The sequence below is a fragment of the Capricornis sumatraensis genome, chromosome 2, assembly GCF_032405125.1.
Source record: "Capricornis sumatraensis isolate serow.1 chromosome 2, serow.2, whole genome shotgun sequence".
Lineage (NCBI taxonomy): Eukaryota > Metazoa > Chordata > Mammalia > Artiodactyla > Bovidae > Capricornis > Capricornis sumatraensis.
The window spans coordinates 23,299,781-23,314,072 of NC_091070.1; the positions used below are offsets into that span (position 1 = coordinate 23,299,781).

At 44.3% G+C, this 14,292-nt stretch overlaps 1 protein-coding gene across 1 annotated transcript in view; it reads left to right on the top strand.

Moving 5' to 3' along the window:
• Window positions 1–14,292, top strand: part of ZFYVE26 (zinc finger FYVE-type containing 26) — a 66,930-nt gene that overhangs the window by 5,423 nt on the left and 47,215 nt on the right. The window contains exons 3-12 of the mRNA XM_068963913.1: window positions 715–804; window positions 2,230–2,731; window positions 3,258–3,388; window positions 3,960–4,124; window positions 4,264–4,352; window positions 5,419–5,582; window positions 8,395–8,598; window positions 9,803–10,414; window positions 10,912–10,995; window positions 13,805–13,873. Coding sequence (XP_068820014.1) covers window positions 715–804; window positions 2,230–2,731; window positions 3,258–3,388; window positions 3,960–4,124; window positions 4,264–4,352; window positions 5,419–5,582; window positions 8,395–8,598; window positions 9,803–10,414; window positions 10,912–10,995; window positions 13,805–13,873 — 2,110 coding nt within the window. The remainder of the gene's footprint in view (window positions 1–714; window positions 805–2,229; window positions 2,732–3,257; window positions 3,389–3,959; window positions 4,125–4,263; window positions 4,353–5,418; window positions 5,583–8,394; window positions 8,599–9,802; window positions 10,415–10,911; window positions 10,996–13,804; window positions 13,874–14,292) is intronic.

Consider the following 14,292-nt stretch of genomic DNA (forward strand, 5'->3'; position numbering starts at 1 on the left):
AATTGTGTCTTAAAACATCCCAAGGCCATAGGTTTGTTGATTTAGCAATTAAATGAGATTTTTTAAAAGCATGTGAAAATTTGGCACGTAGTAACTGGCACAAAATAAGTGTTTCATGAACATTAGATCTCTCCCCCTTTAATTTTCTAACTAAAAATGGAAATTAAAAATAGGGGGTTGGTCTAAAAAAGGATCATGTGGGCCATTCCATCCCAACTTACTCATAACTGGGTATTTGGGACACAACAAGGAAGATTCTTGGAGAAGGTCCTCAAGTTAGAAAGGAAAAAAATCACATGAAATGAGCAAGCCTTGGCATTTGAGGCTGATCAGTGTGGGATTTCAGTGTTAGTATTTAAGGGGAGTATATGTTCAATTTAACTGTTTTTGTTTATAAAGAAAAGTGTCTGAATGAAAACATACCTAGAAATATAATGGTCAAAAGCATTTTTTTTTTTAGCATTTTATCAAAAAAGAAAGTACTTTATCTTAGAGAAAATAGAAATAAGCTGAACCAGAGAGAAGTACTTACTTATAATTGTCAGCTAAAATATAGTCTTTTTTTTTTTTTGGCTGCTCCATGTGGTGTGGGGGATCTTAGATCCCTGGCCAGGGATTGGACCAAGGCCCACTACAGTGAAACCACTGGAAAGTCAGGGAATTCCCTTAAAACATATTCTTAATCTCTATGCTTCCTTCCTATGATTCTTCTAGAAGTTACTCCCAGCTGGCTTCCGGAGAAAACTTGAGTTTCTTTTATTGTCAGAAGACCTCCCAAGTGACATCTCAGAGGACATCCTCAAGGTGAGAGAGAGCCCCAGCTCTGTCTGCCCAGGGGTGCAGTCACTCAAGAAGCTCAGCTTTCACAGATCCAGCAGAAACAAGCCCTCAGAATGTTGGCTGTTCACTTTTCTCAGGCCAGACCAGGGGGAGGCCCCTTGAAGGAAATTTAGAGATAGGGAAATCTTATCTAATTGTAGACTTCCTAGAAGTGTTTTGGCCAGAAGTACTAAGTATACTAAGTATAGCTCTGAGGAAGGAAATGGCAACCCACTCCATTAGTCTTGACTGGAAAAATCCCATAGACAAGGGAAAAAAAAAAAAAAAAAAATCCTTTTTCTGTAACAGGTGCACTGAATATGTTATAGTTAATCCTCACAACCACTTTCTGGGAGCAGATTCAGAATCTTAACTAGATCTGTCCTTTAGTGCATGAGGGATGCTCTGAGGCTTAATGCTTATTTTCTTCATGACCTGGCCACCAGCTAATGAAGGACATATTTACAGTAGGATTTAAGGTAGGGACCTTCACTAGGACTCAGGGTCCTTTGTCTCGGAGGCAGGTAATGAAGTATCCCTGAGCACCACCCACAGGAAGGAAGAGTGGGAAATAACCTACCGAACAAATTATAGGCTCCAGAGATCTTGCCTTTTAAAGACTTACAGTCTAGTGGGGGAAGAAGGAAATATACACATAGCACAATTACTTACTAAACCATATGGTACTGAGCCCCGTAAGGAGGGAGAGTTGTGTGGGTTGGATGTACTGGGGAAGGTTTTATGGAAAGATTAAAAAATGGGTTGTATCTGCAATGTTATGTGGCAGCCTGGATAGGAGGGGAGTTTGGGGAAGATTGGATACATGTATATGTATGGCTGAGTCCCTTTGCTGTCCACCTGAAACTATCACAACATTGTTAATCTGCTATACTCCAATATAAAATAAAAAGTTAAGAAAAAAAAACAATCAAAAAAAAAACAGGCTGTATCTGAAATCTTACTTGGAATTTAGATCAAGAGTTAAAAACTAGTCTCTAGTGTTCTTTTAAAAATTGAATTTAAGTGCTTATAAAAATTTGTTACCTGGTCTGTGAACTTGCAGTCCCTGATTTAGTGTGGCATTGTACATTTCAGGGGCAATGGGGATAGGAGTGTGGATAGACTAGCTTGAGGATGGAGGCCTTGGACAAATCTCTCTTTGCCTCAACCCCCTAGTTTGAGGACACCTTCAAACTGAGGATAATAGTAGTGTCTTCTTCCTAAGGTGGTTTTAAGTATTAATTTTTCTGTCTAAAGAACCTGGCACATAGTAGCAACTACAGAAATGTTTGCTACTGCTACTATTGTATATATCCATGCATGTGTACACTGAAAAGAGGGAAACATCAAGGCTTGTAAGTGGTAACATCCTGGACATACCACCCATCTCTCTCTTCATCCTCTATTTAGGAGCTGTACGCGGTCTTAGCACAAGACAGAGTGGACCTTGTGCTTGATGGAAACCTGAGGCAGGAGAGCTGGCCTCCTCGGCTCAGCTCAGAAGCTGTCTCTGTGCTCTGGGATCTCTTGAGGGAGGCCCCCCAGGTCGCACAGGCCCTGCTGGAGCTCCTGCTTGGGGAGGTTGATGGTGCGGGCCTCCGAGGCTGGCCTCTGCAGAAAGCACTGGTGGACCTCATTCGAAATGCACTGCGAACTTTGCGGGGCCCTACCACTGCGCCCCCAGGGACAGTCGATGCCATCTATGGGGCCCTGCAGACACTGCGCTGCCCTGCAGAGCCGCTCGGGGCTGAACTGCGTCTCCTGTGTGAGGAGCTGCTGGAGGCCTGCAGGTCTGAGGGGAGTCCCCTACAGGAGGAGCGGCTGCTGGGCTGCCTGCTGCACAAGGCCGGGCGGGACCTGGTGTCCCTATATGGCCACACTTACGCAGAGAAGGCCATGCCCTCGGGAAAAGGTGCGTCCCTGTCCAGCTCCTGTGTTGCCAATTCCACCCTGTCCAACCCCTCTGAATCCCTGCCTTCCATGTTGCTCTAGAAATCTAATGGGAGAAGCTAAGCAAAAATGGGCAAGGGTTCTGTAAAAATGGGCATCTGTGCTTTGTGAAAGCATGGATTTTGTAGTCAAGATGGAGTGATGGGGGAAAAAATGATACACTAACAGGAAAGAGGTGGCGCTAGTGGGAAAGAATCCACCTGCCAATGCAGGAGCCACAAAAGTTGCAGGTTCAATCCCTGCGTCAGGAAGATCCTCTGGAGAAGGAAATAACAACCCATTCCAGTATTCTTGCCTGGGAAATCCCATGGACAGAGGAGTCTGGTCAGGGGAGCCATGGGGTTGCAAAGAGTTAGATATAACTGATGAATTGAGCATACACACTGAGAGAAGAAAAGAGTCTTTAAGACAGAAGTGTAGAAAATCTGGTGTAACTTTTTGAAAGAGTGAACTCTCACATCAGTTGGGCTGTCTGTGTTAATTTTCAGTCCCACCAGATCCTCTCGATCCTGAGCGGGCAATGCTAGCCTTGTTCTCTGATCCTGACCCAGCCCACGCCTGGAAATTGGCCTATTTCTATTGCCTGAGCAACAACAAGCACTTCCTCGAGCAGATCCTGGTAAGTCAAACTCAGTGATTCTCCATCACACAAGTTCCCAGGGATCCTTTCCAGGTTTTTTTTTCATTTTTCCTTTCTTGCCCATTCATCTGTCCAATGCAAAGCAGTTTAATTAGTGGTAAGTCATCTAGTTTGTGTCCATCTCACAGTTCCAAAAGGCTCTGAGAACCAGTATCATTCATATTTAGAACTGCCAGCATTTCATTTCATATCTGTCCTTGGGCAGCTATGTGTAAGCTTTCTGGAGGGTGTGAGGAAGAAGAGACAGTGGCAGCAACATGTCGCCTAATTGACAGGGAAATCTAATTACTCTACCCTTCTTCCAGATTGCAGCTGAGCTCAAGTTTAATTCAACAATTATTTATTAACTTAGTCTGCTACATCTTATGCTAGGATCTGGAGATACAACAGAAGTCAGTCCCTGCCTTCAGGAAGCTTACAGTCTAGTATTTCTGTAAACATTTTCTAAACAACTGGCACTTCTGGCATTGTTGGAAACCTCCCTTCTAAACGGAAAATCTTCTCACCCTGATGTGCAGCAAGTCCTCTAGCCCTCTCCTTTGGCTTCCAGGTGACAGCACTCACCCTACTGAAGGAGGAAGACTTCCCAAGTCTTGGCTGCCTGCTCAATAGAGAATTCAGGCCTCTCAGCAGACTGCTTGTGCTCCTGGGCTGGACACACTGCCAGAGCCTAGCGTCAGCCAAGAGCCTGCTCCAGACACTCCACAGGACCCAGGTAACTCACGCTGCAGCCCAAGCTCCTCCAGAAATGTGTGTGATGAGGCTTTGGGCTGGGGCAAGGTCCTGAAGTAGGTCACAGCCTCTGACCCCAGGTGCCTGAGTCAGCATCTCTTTCTTCTCCTGTATCAATGCAGGACCACGGCTGTGATAAGCTCCTGAGGGATGCCTGCGATGGGCTGTGGGCTCACCTGGAGGTCCTGGAGTGGTGTGTGCAGCAGAGCAGGTACGGTTCTGTACCGCCAGCCCCCTTCCCACACTGGGCACACTTGACCCCACAATCTACGCATGTGGCCTTTTTAACATATCTTCCCCATAAATGTCTTGAGTTGACAGTATAAACCCACAACAAGTAGTTTTTCCAACTGTTAAACCAGGAAAGAAACATAAGTAGTGATGACCTTCACTACAGCCACAAGGTCATAACTAGAGGATAATTTAAGGATGACAATGATAACAAAAACAAAAGCTTGTGTTTCCTGAGCACTTTCTGTATACCAGGGATTGCTTTAAGCCCTTTACGTAATGAGTTTGACCCTAATCCTGTGAGATAGACACCAAAGTTATCCTCATTTTAAAGGTGGGACCCCTGAACTCAGAAGTGTTAAGTAAGTGTTAAGCCTAGAATCACACAGCTTTTGAGTGTGGTCCGCATCCTTAGCTACATGTTATCTTAAGTCACATTTTTATTCAACAACTGCCTGCTGAAATGTGTGTGAGGTCCTGTGTTTTCCTGATAACTTAGCCTTGCTGCTAAGTCGCTTCAGTCATGGCCGACTCTGCGACCCCATAGATGGCAGCCCACCAGGCTCCCCCATCCCTGGGATTCTCCAGGCAAGAACCCTGGAGTGGGTTGCCGTTTCCTTCTCCAATGCATGTAGTCCTCCCTAAATCTGAGTTCCTGTTTTGTTCTTCACCCACCTTACCAGCAAAGGTGGAAGTAGCGAGGGGCCCTGACTCGAAGAAAAGCAGAGAAGCTCCTGTTGGATCTCAGCTACGAAGGTTGCAGAAATTAGGAAGCGTAGTCTGCGAGCCCTTTTTAGTTTGCTGACCACAAAGGCCGTTCCTAGATCCTTTCTAGACAAGTAAAAAGCTGGTTTGATAGATGTCCTTCCCTGAGGGTAAACAAATGCTATCCTCTGTCATGGTCCATCTGAAATTTAGTGTTCGGGGAAGTGAAACCTGTGGTGTTACAAGCCAGAGAGAAAGAATAAAAGGAAACGGAGACTGGTCTTTTCTCAAGCAATTATGTAAACTGTCTCCCCTTCCATCCTCCCAATTTTTGCTTTCAGCACCCCCATACCAAAGAGAGATCTCTTGTGTCATTTACATGGTGGAGACAGCCACTCAGTGCTCTACTCTCTCCATCACCTTACAAACCTTCCAGCCCTCAGGGAGGAAGATGTTCTCAAGCTCCTACAGAAGGTGCCAGCCAAGGACCCCCAGCAAGAGCAAGGTGAGTTGGCGAAGGAGTGACCTAGGCAGGGTTCCCCCCAGGACAGTATTACACATGTTTCTTTTAGCACAAGATTTATTTAGCATGATTGCTGGGATCTGTCAAGATGGGTGGTCCAGCAGGTACCTTCTAAATTAGTGCTATTTGCCCCAATCAGATTATGAGATGTAGGGACACCCTCCCCTTTCTAGGTGAGGCCAAGGGAATCCTATGAGAGCAGTCCCATAGGGATCCAGCTCAGGAACCACAGCATACCCTCATCCCATGGAATTAGGAACTGCCCTCTGAATTCACAGCATTGTCACTGGCAGTGTTTATGCCAGTTCTTGGTGAGTCTCCAAGGTCTGTTAGCTGTCTCATAGCACATTTTGTGCCTGCCTTCCCTCCTGTATCTTCTTCATAGTCTATTGAACAGGTAGGATTTTTCTCTTAGAAGATTGTTTTTCAAACTTTTTTAGAGCTTTTCTTTTCAAAGAAACACTTGCCTTAAACAGTAACAAAGCCTTACTTTAACCTTAGATCTTTGCTATAAATTCAGAGCCCTCATAGCAAGCTCTTTCTTTCTGCCCTCAAAAATCGTAAGATACTCTGGTCTCAATCTACTACACAGGCCAGGGACTTTACCTTTGAGAGAAACAAACATTTTCATATGGCAGTAGATGTCTTTCAGCCTAGATATTGCTTTGCTTTACTTTTGTAAATTAATTTTTATTGGTGCATAATTACTTTACAAGGTTATGTTAGTTTCTGCTTTACAGCAAAGTGAGTCAGCTATATGTATACGTATATCCCCTCTTTTGGGGATTTCCTTCCCATCTAGGTGACCACAGAGCATTGAGTGGAGTTCACCATGCTCTACAGTAGGTTCTCATTGTTGCTGTTGGTCACTCAGTCGTGTCTGCCTCTTTTGTGACCCCATGGACTGTAGCCCACCAGGCTCCTCTGTCATGGGATTTCCCCAGGCAAGAATACTGGAATGGGTTGCCATTTCCTTCTCTAGGAGGTTCTCACCAGTTACCTATTTTTATACATAATATCAGTAGTGTATATACATCAATCCCAATCTCCCAATTCATCCCACTCCACCATTTACTTTTTTAAAGGACCTACCACTAACTCTACAGCTAGTGTTAACTACATTCCCTTTTTTTTTTAAGAAATGTAGACAACTTTAGCAGATTTCCTAAAAGAACTGGAACTCTATTTTCCACATTCAGGTACAGAAATCTTCCGAAGAAGCATTTGAATTCTGTCACAGGACACACTCAGATCTTGAACTTGGAAGAGGCAAGAGAGGAGTGATAATAGGGCTGGACTAGGATGAGGCAAGGGCTTCCCTGGTAGCTCAGCTGGTAAAGAATCTGCCTGCAATGCAGGAGACACCGGTTCAATTCCTGGGTCGAGAAGATCCCCTGGAGAAGGGATAGGATACCCACTCCAGTATTCTTGGGCTTCCCTGGTGGCTCAGAGGGTAAAGAATCCGCCTACAATGAGGGAGATATGGGTTCGATCCCTTGGTTGGGAAGACCCCCTGGAGGAGGGCGTGGCAACCTACTACAGTATTCTTGCCTGGAAAATCCCCATGGACAGAGAAGCCTGGCAGGCTACAGTCCGTGGGGTTGCAAAGAGCTGGACACAACTGAGCGTGTCACACAGTACAGACTGAGGCAAGAGTGGCTTCTGGCACAACAGTGTTGGAGCCACTCCCTCTCTGGGCGCTTGCAAGTCCTGGCTCTGGGCAGTAATGCCATGAAAAGGTCAAGGCCATAGGACAATATTGATCTTGTTCTGTTTATTATCCTGACCTTGGCAAGGCCGAGCTTCTGAGAAGTGATCACTAGGAAACCTGTAAGGGGCTTATTCCAACACTGTAGTAGCAAAGCATCCCTAACTACTCCAGTGTCCCTTGAGGAATATGCCTAGACAGAGGGTTCATATGGTAGAATTATATGCAGCCAGCAGAGATTTAGTTTATAAAGAAACATAGTCCAGTGCTTATGCTCTAAGGGATTTGTAAGAAGTAGAAAAAGTAAATTGTATACAAAATGTTGTCACATTCAACTTAAACACATACACTTGTACACAAAAGTATGAAAGGGGTTAAACCAGAATGTACCTAACAGTGGTTGTGTTTAGCTGGTAGGATTGTGGCTGATATTTTTTTTCTTCTTTTTGCTTTATTTCTTTAAACAGGTTGTACTTATATGGAAATAATTTGGGCTAGATTAAGATGTTCAGAGAGTCTGTAAAGATTATGGGACCCTGCTTCCTAAGTTCAAAATAAATTTTTAATAAAAAAATATAAATTATTAAGTCTAAAGGAATCTCCACAGAGTTTGTATTTTTTTTCCCCATGATGTCTGCTTTCGGCTTTCCTAAAAATATCAATTTTTTAAAAAATTTTGTGTTACCTTTGCCCTCTTGTTTCTTGACCTAAACACATTTTCAGCCTCCTCTTGGATAATGCGGCATTCTAAAAGTAGAGTAAACTTTTACAAGTTTTAATTATTTAAAAAAGGAAAAACAAGTATTTTAAGAAATGCAAGGGGGAAACTTGTTAAATAGCCAGAAGACCTGGTTGAACAGACATGTAGAGGGGAGGTTGGTGGGGAAAAGGAAACAGGGGGACTAGACATTGTTGTTGAGTAGGAAACAAGACCCAGAAGAGATACCCATCACACTGCCCAAAAAGAAAGAGGGTAAGAACACTTAGGGGTCTAGTAGCTTGATATCATTGTGCTTCAGCCCCGAGTGTGGCCCTGGCCTAAAAAGAGCAACCCTGAAGTTCTGCCTGTCTCTCTCTGCAATTCAGATTCAGCTGACGCCCTCGTCCCTGCACACCTGAGCCAGAGTCAGAGCCTGACTCTCTACCGGAGCTTCTGTGCCATGAAGTACGCCATCTATGCCCTGTGCGTCAGCTCACACCAGCACTCACAGTGCCGGCAGTGCAAAGACGGCCCCTCTGACGACCTGGCCTCGGTTGCAGAGCCCGTGAACGATCCTCTCTCCTCCCCAGGTACAGCACCGCCCTCACCACTTCCCCGGCAGAAGCTGGCCACAACATGCCCCAGGAGGCTCTTTGCGTGGGAATACTTTTCCACCAGGATTGGAAGATGGCCTTTTATTATGCCCACGATTAATTTCTTCCTTGTATCAGCCTCTGTGAATCAAAGGGACATGGAGAAAGCAAGTGATTTGTATAACTTCTCAGAGTCTGATCTAGTACCATGTTTTCCAAATGCTTTTTTTTTTAACTCAATCCACAGAATTTTACATCACTTCAGTTTGTACCTAGGTATATAATCTGTGCTTTTATGTGTATGTATATATTTAACATATAAACTGAAATAGGGCTGCCGTGGTGGCTCAGTGGTAAAGAACCTGCCTGCCACTACAGGAGATGCAGGTTCGATCTCTTGAGTAGGGAAGCTCCCCTGGAGAAGGAAATTGCAACCCACTCCAGTATTCTTGCCTAAGAAATCCCATGGACAGGAGCCTGGTAGGCTACAGTCCTTGGAGATCACAAAAGAGACACAACTTAGCAACTAAACAACCACAAAATTGAAATAATTTTCAAGAAACATTGCTCACCCTTCCATACGGAGCACACACCAGATTATTTTTCTGTTTTATTTCAATTTTTCAAATGCAGCCAAGTCAGTGTCTTGGGTCACAGCCTACAGTTTGAAAGAACCTTCTGTCCTATTCTCTCCCATTTTTCTTAATAACTTGCAACTCCTTACCTTCAAATATCTCTCCCTTGCAGCTTTGGAATAGACCTTCACCTCTAAGCATGGTCATTTTTGACCAGTGAGTATGTCTTAAGCGATCTGGGTAGCCTGTGGTCACCTGTAGTGTAACAGTGAATGAAAATGGGAAATGAGAGATAAGGAGTCTCCAGGCTGTCTTCATTGTAGGAACTGAAATATGGAGTGCTTCTCCGAGATGAGGAATAATGTAATTTCAAAAACCAGAAACAAAATTGTGAGTGCTCAGTCAGCTGCGCTTTTAGTTAAGGGAACAAAATCTTTCTGCAAATCGTGAAGACATGGCCCAGCGGTCTCTCATTCTTCTGACTGTAACCACAATTCCCTGAGTCATTACAAAGAAAGAAATGAGTTAAAGTTGGGAGAGTGTTTGAGTCTGGCAAGTACTCTTTCTAATGTTTGCATTCTCTCTCTTTCCTTCTCCGGCCTCTTCTCTTATCCATGCTGCTTCAGGTGCTTCAGATCTCTTCTCAACGTACCTGGCCAGGTGTCAACAGTATCTGTGCAGTATTCCTGACTCTCTGTGCCTGGAACTTCTAGAAAACATCTTCTCATTGCTCCTCATCACCTCTGCCGATCTTCACCCAGAGCCTCACCTGCCCGAGGACTACGCTGAGGACGATGATGTTGAGGGGAAGGGCCTGCTGGGTTTGAGGTCCCCGTCAGAGAGCCCTCAGCACGTAGCACAGCCTGAGAGGAAGTCAGAACAGGGTGCCCTGGGTACCGCCAGGAGCCTGGCCTACACAGTTCCAAGCTGTCCAAAGCCAGAGCCAAAAGACAGTTCCCCGGAGCCTCACGGGCACAGCTTTTTGGACCTAAAGCACTTTACGAGCGGTATCAGTGGGTTCCTGGCTGATGAATTTGCGATAGGGGCCTTCCTCAGGCTGCTCCAGGAGCAGCTCGATGAGCTGAGCAGCCACGGTCCCCCTGAGCAGCCAAAGCTGCTAGAAGGCCAGAGCGGCGCGGGCAGCAGAGACGGACTGCAGAGTCGCCTGCACCAGTTCTCCAAGGTTCTCTCGGAGGCCCAGTGGAGGTACAAGGTGGTGACCAGCATCCAGGGCTCAGGTGAGAGGAGATAACAGAAGGGGAGGTGAAAGAAACATCTCGGGAATACAGGAGACAACTAGGAGTGCATAGAGCCAACTAGCTCCAGACACATCACCAGAACCACCCCTGTCAGAACTCGGGGACTGCTCCACGGCTCACAGTCCGGTTCAGATCTTCCCTGTTATTACCCCAGGAGGTGCACCAACTCAAAACTGGTAACCCTCGAAGGGAGGAGGGGCAGTAGGGGAGTAAGAGGTACAAACGGTTAGGTATAAAATAAGCTACAAGGATATATCGTACAACACAGGGTATAGGTCCAACATTTTATAACTATAAATGGAGCATAACTTTTAAAAATTGTGAATCACTATATTGTGCAACTGTAACATACAATATTACATTATATATTATATATAACCTGTAACTTATATAATACTGTATAGCAGCAGTGATAACATCAGTTAGAAAAAAGATTGATCACCCTCCCATATGACCCACTGGGTTTGCTGTTCCAGAGGAACAACCCTCCCGAAGATACGGCATCACCACACGGCACCCCAGTCTCCGCCGGGGTCGTCGGACAAGAAAGAGCCGGGCAGGTAATCCAAAGAGCTCTCCCCCTGCCTCCATCCCATGCACCAGGAAGATGGTGTATTGCTGCTTGTCTAGTATTAAAGATAAAACAGTCAAGCAATTCTTAAAGTATCTTTTTTCAAATTGTTATTTATTTGTCTGTGCTAGGTCTTAGTGGTGGCATGTGGGATCTAGTTCCCTGACCAGGGATCCAACCTGGGCCCCCTGTGCTGGGAATGTAGAGTCTTTAACCACTGGACCACCCAAAGATAAAGTATCTTAGAGCAATTCCAGATAAAGTACAAACAAAAGTGGTCTAAGATTATCCTAATCCCACTCCCTGCAAGCATATATATCATTTTATATATATGTGCCCCAGATTGCTGCAGTTGTGTCCACTTGTGTGATCCTATGGACCAGAGCCCTCCAGGCTCCTCTGTTCATGGGATTCTCCAGACAAGAATACTCAACTGGGTTGCTGTGCCCTCCTCCAGGGGATCTTCCGAACCCAGGGATCAAACTTGAGTCTCTTGCATCTCCTGCACTGGCAGGCAGGTTCCTTACCACTAGTGCCACCTGGGAAGATATATAGATTCATTGTTACTGTATATCAAGAGCTGCAACTTTCTTTTTTCACTTACATCCTCTTACATATGTAAATGTATCATACTCCGTATTGAGAAGTCACTTCACTTATTTTAAAGACTGCTTAGGAGTCCATTGTCCTACATACCCTTTTGTGGGCATTTAAGTTGTTTCTAGTTTTTTGCTCCTATAAACAATGCTACAGTAAACAACCCTGTATGTATGTGTGTGCATACTTGTATGAATATATCTATAATATAGACAGCAGTTTAACAGAAAGTCAAAGTATATGTGGGTACAAAATACAGATGTAACAAATCACCCCCCAAAAAGGCAGGCCAGTTTACATTCCCACCATCTGTATATAAAAGCCTGTTTAAATATATACTCATCAAAAGTGAGCTGTATCAAAAAAAAAGTAGTATTAATCTTTGCCAATATGATTAGTATAGTAATAGTGTGTCATCAATTTAATACTAATTTTTAGTTTGAGATTGTGTCTTTTCATATATTTATTAGCTGTTTATAATTTTCAGTCTCAGGTCCATATTTTCTATTGGGTTTGTCTTTCTTGTTGAATTGTAAGAAGCTCTTTATACCTGAAGGAAAATATTTTGTCATTATGTGCTACAAGCTTTGCTGCATTTTGTCTATTGAGCGTTATACAGAAGTATTAAATTTTGGATAGTCATATTCCATTATGATTTTTGTTCATTTTTAAATAATTAACAGGTAATTCTTAAATAGTTGACTGTGCCCTAAAAAATACTGGGTATTTTGAGAGAGGTGAATGAGGCATAAACCAGGACTTTGCCTTTGAAGAATTTATAATTTACCTGCATAGACAATACCCATGAAAAACTTAAACTGCCCAGTGGCATGGCCTGGAAACAGAAGAGATCTCATGGAAGGGAAGGTCAGCATAGCCTGAAAAGGCAGAGAAACAGGTTTTAGAAAAGAGTTGACTATTGAACCAAACATGGACAAATGAGTTGGCTTTAGATAAGTGGCAATGAGAGATGCAAGCATCCTGGCCAGGCTGGAAGATACGGAGAGAGAAACATAGAACACTTACAGGCTGAGCCCCTTAAGTGACTCAGTGCATAGTTTGCATTCACCTGGCTGATCCAACCCCAAATGCATAGTTCATTTTCTCTTTCCCACAGCTGTCTGTCCCTTCCCCACAGTAAGCCAAGGAGGCTGCCTTACGTGGCCTGACATTATTCTCGAATTACATATTAATCACAGCAAGGAATAGCAAGCTTCCCTTGAAAGCCCCAGCACTTCAGGAAAGAAGTGTTGAGAAGAAGATGCTTTTTCTCCAGGGCTTTCAATATCGTAGTCTTCAGCCTGCCTGGCCTTATACTTTGGTTCCCTACTCTTTCAAGCACTAGGACCACCTTTCCTATGTCCGAAAACTTTTGTGACCCTCTTTGGCACCCTACTGCTTCCTGGCTATAATAGTTGTGCTTTTATTTATTTATTTTTTTTACTATTTTTGACTCTTTTTGTTTTTTTGACTGTGTTTATTTTTTTAAGACTGTTGACAGTGCTTAGTGGGCAGATGGGGGTCGGTGACCCCTAGAAGTAATTTGAAAGCTCCTGGGGCTCTGAGACCCAGAGCTTGTTAACCACTGGTATAAGCTTCTACCCAAATGAGCACTGGGGTCATATTAAGCCCGCCCTGGGGCCATCAGTGTGCCCAGGAAGGGGTCCAGCCAGGGCTTTCTCTCTCACCTCTTGGGCCCACCGCTGCAGCTGCTGCTCTAGCATCTTCAGCCAGACTCTGAGTCGCTTCTCTCACCCCAGTTCCTGACCCTGCTCCTCTGCCAGGGCCAGCACCCCTCCCTGGAGCTTGTTGCTAGGTGTATCTTTGTGCTGGAGGGGAGGCGGACCATCAGCTGAGGAAGCCTGGAGCCTTCTAGAATGAGACTAAGAAGATGGATCCCCATTTCTCAGGGCACTCAGAAGGAGCAGTTGGACTGAGATAGGAGGAAATTCTCCTCCCTGCAAGCTAAAAGGAATAAAGGCTCACCACTGGGGGGAAAAAATTATATATATATATACACATGCATATATATATATAGGTCCATAGGAACTTGGTGTTTTGCTGTAGAAGAAGCCACTGGGGTAGTAACTACTCATTATCTTTTCACTCTACCTAGATCTCAGCTTTCAAGCCAACCTCCCACTTTCTGCACTGTAAGGTATTGATGGTTGATTTTCTCTGTTTCTTCCTAATACCTCTAGATGACCGGGACAAAGGTTCCAGATCATCCCTGGAAAATACGAGTAGTGAACTGAGCACAAGTACTTCAGGTATCAGTGTCCCTACCAGTTGCCAACTTCCCGTAACTTTGCCCGGATAGGGTTGTCATACCCCTCGGTGTGAAACCTTGGACTGAGCAGTTCTTGCTTGTGTTCAGCAGTGAAGGGGCTATTTCCCTATCAGCTGAGTTACCCATCAGTAGAGAGAAACAGAAGTAAACACCCAAGGAAAGTAGTCGGTACATAAGTCTTATATTTAAAGATGATAGCATATTAACAGATACACACTACCATATGTAAAATAGACAAGGATTTACTGGGTAGGTAGCACAGGGAACTATACTTATTATCCTATAATAACCAGTAATGGAAAAGAATTTTTAAAAAGAGTGTATATAACCAAACCACTTTCTGTGCGCCTGAAAGTAATGCAATATTAATTCTACTTCAACTATACTTCAAATTTAAGA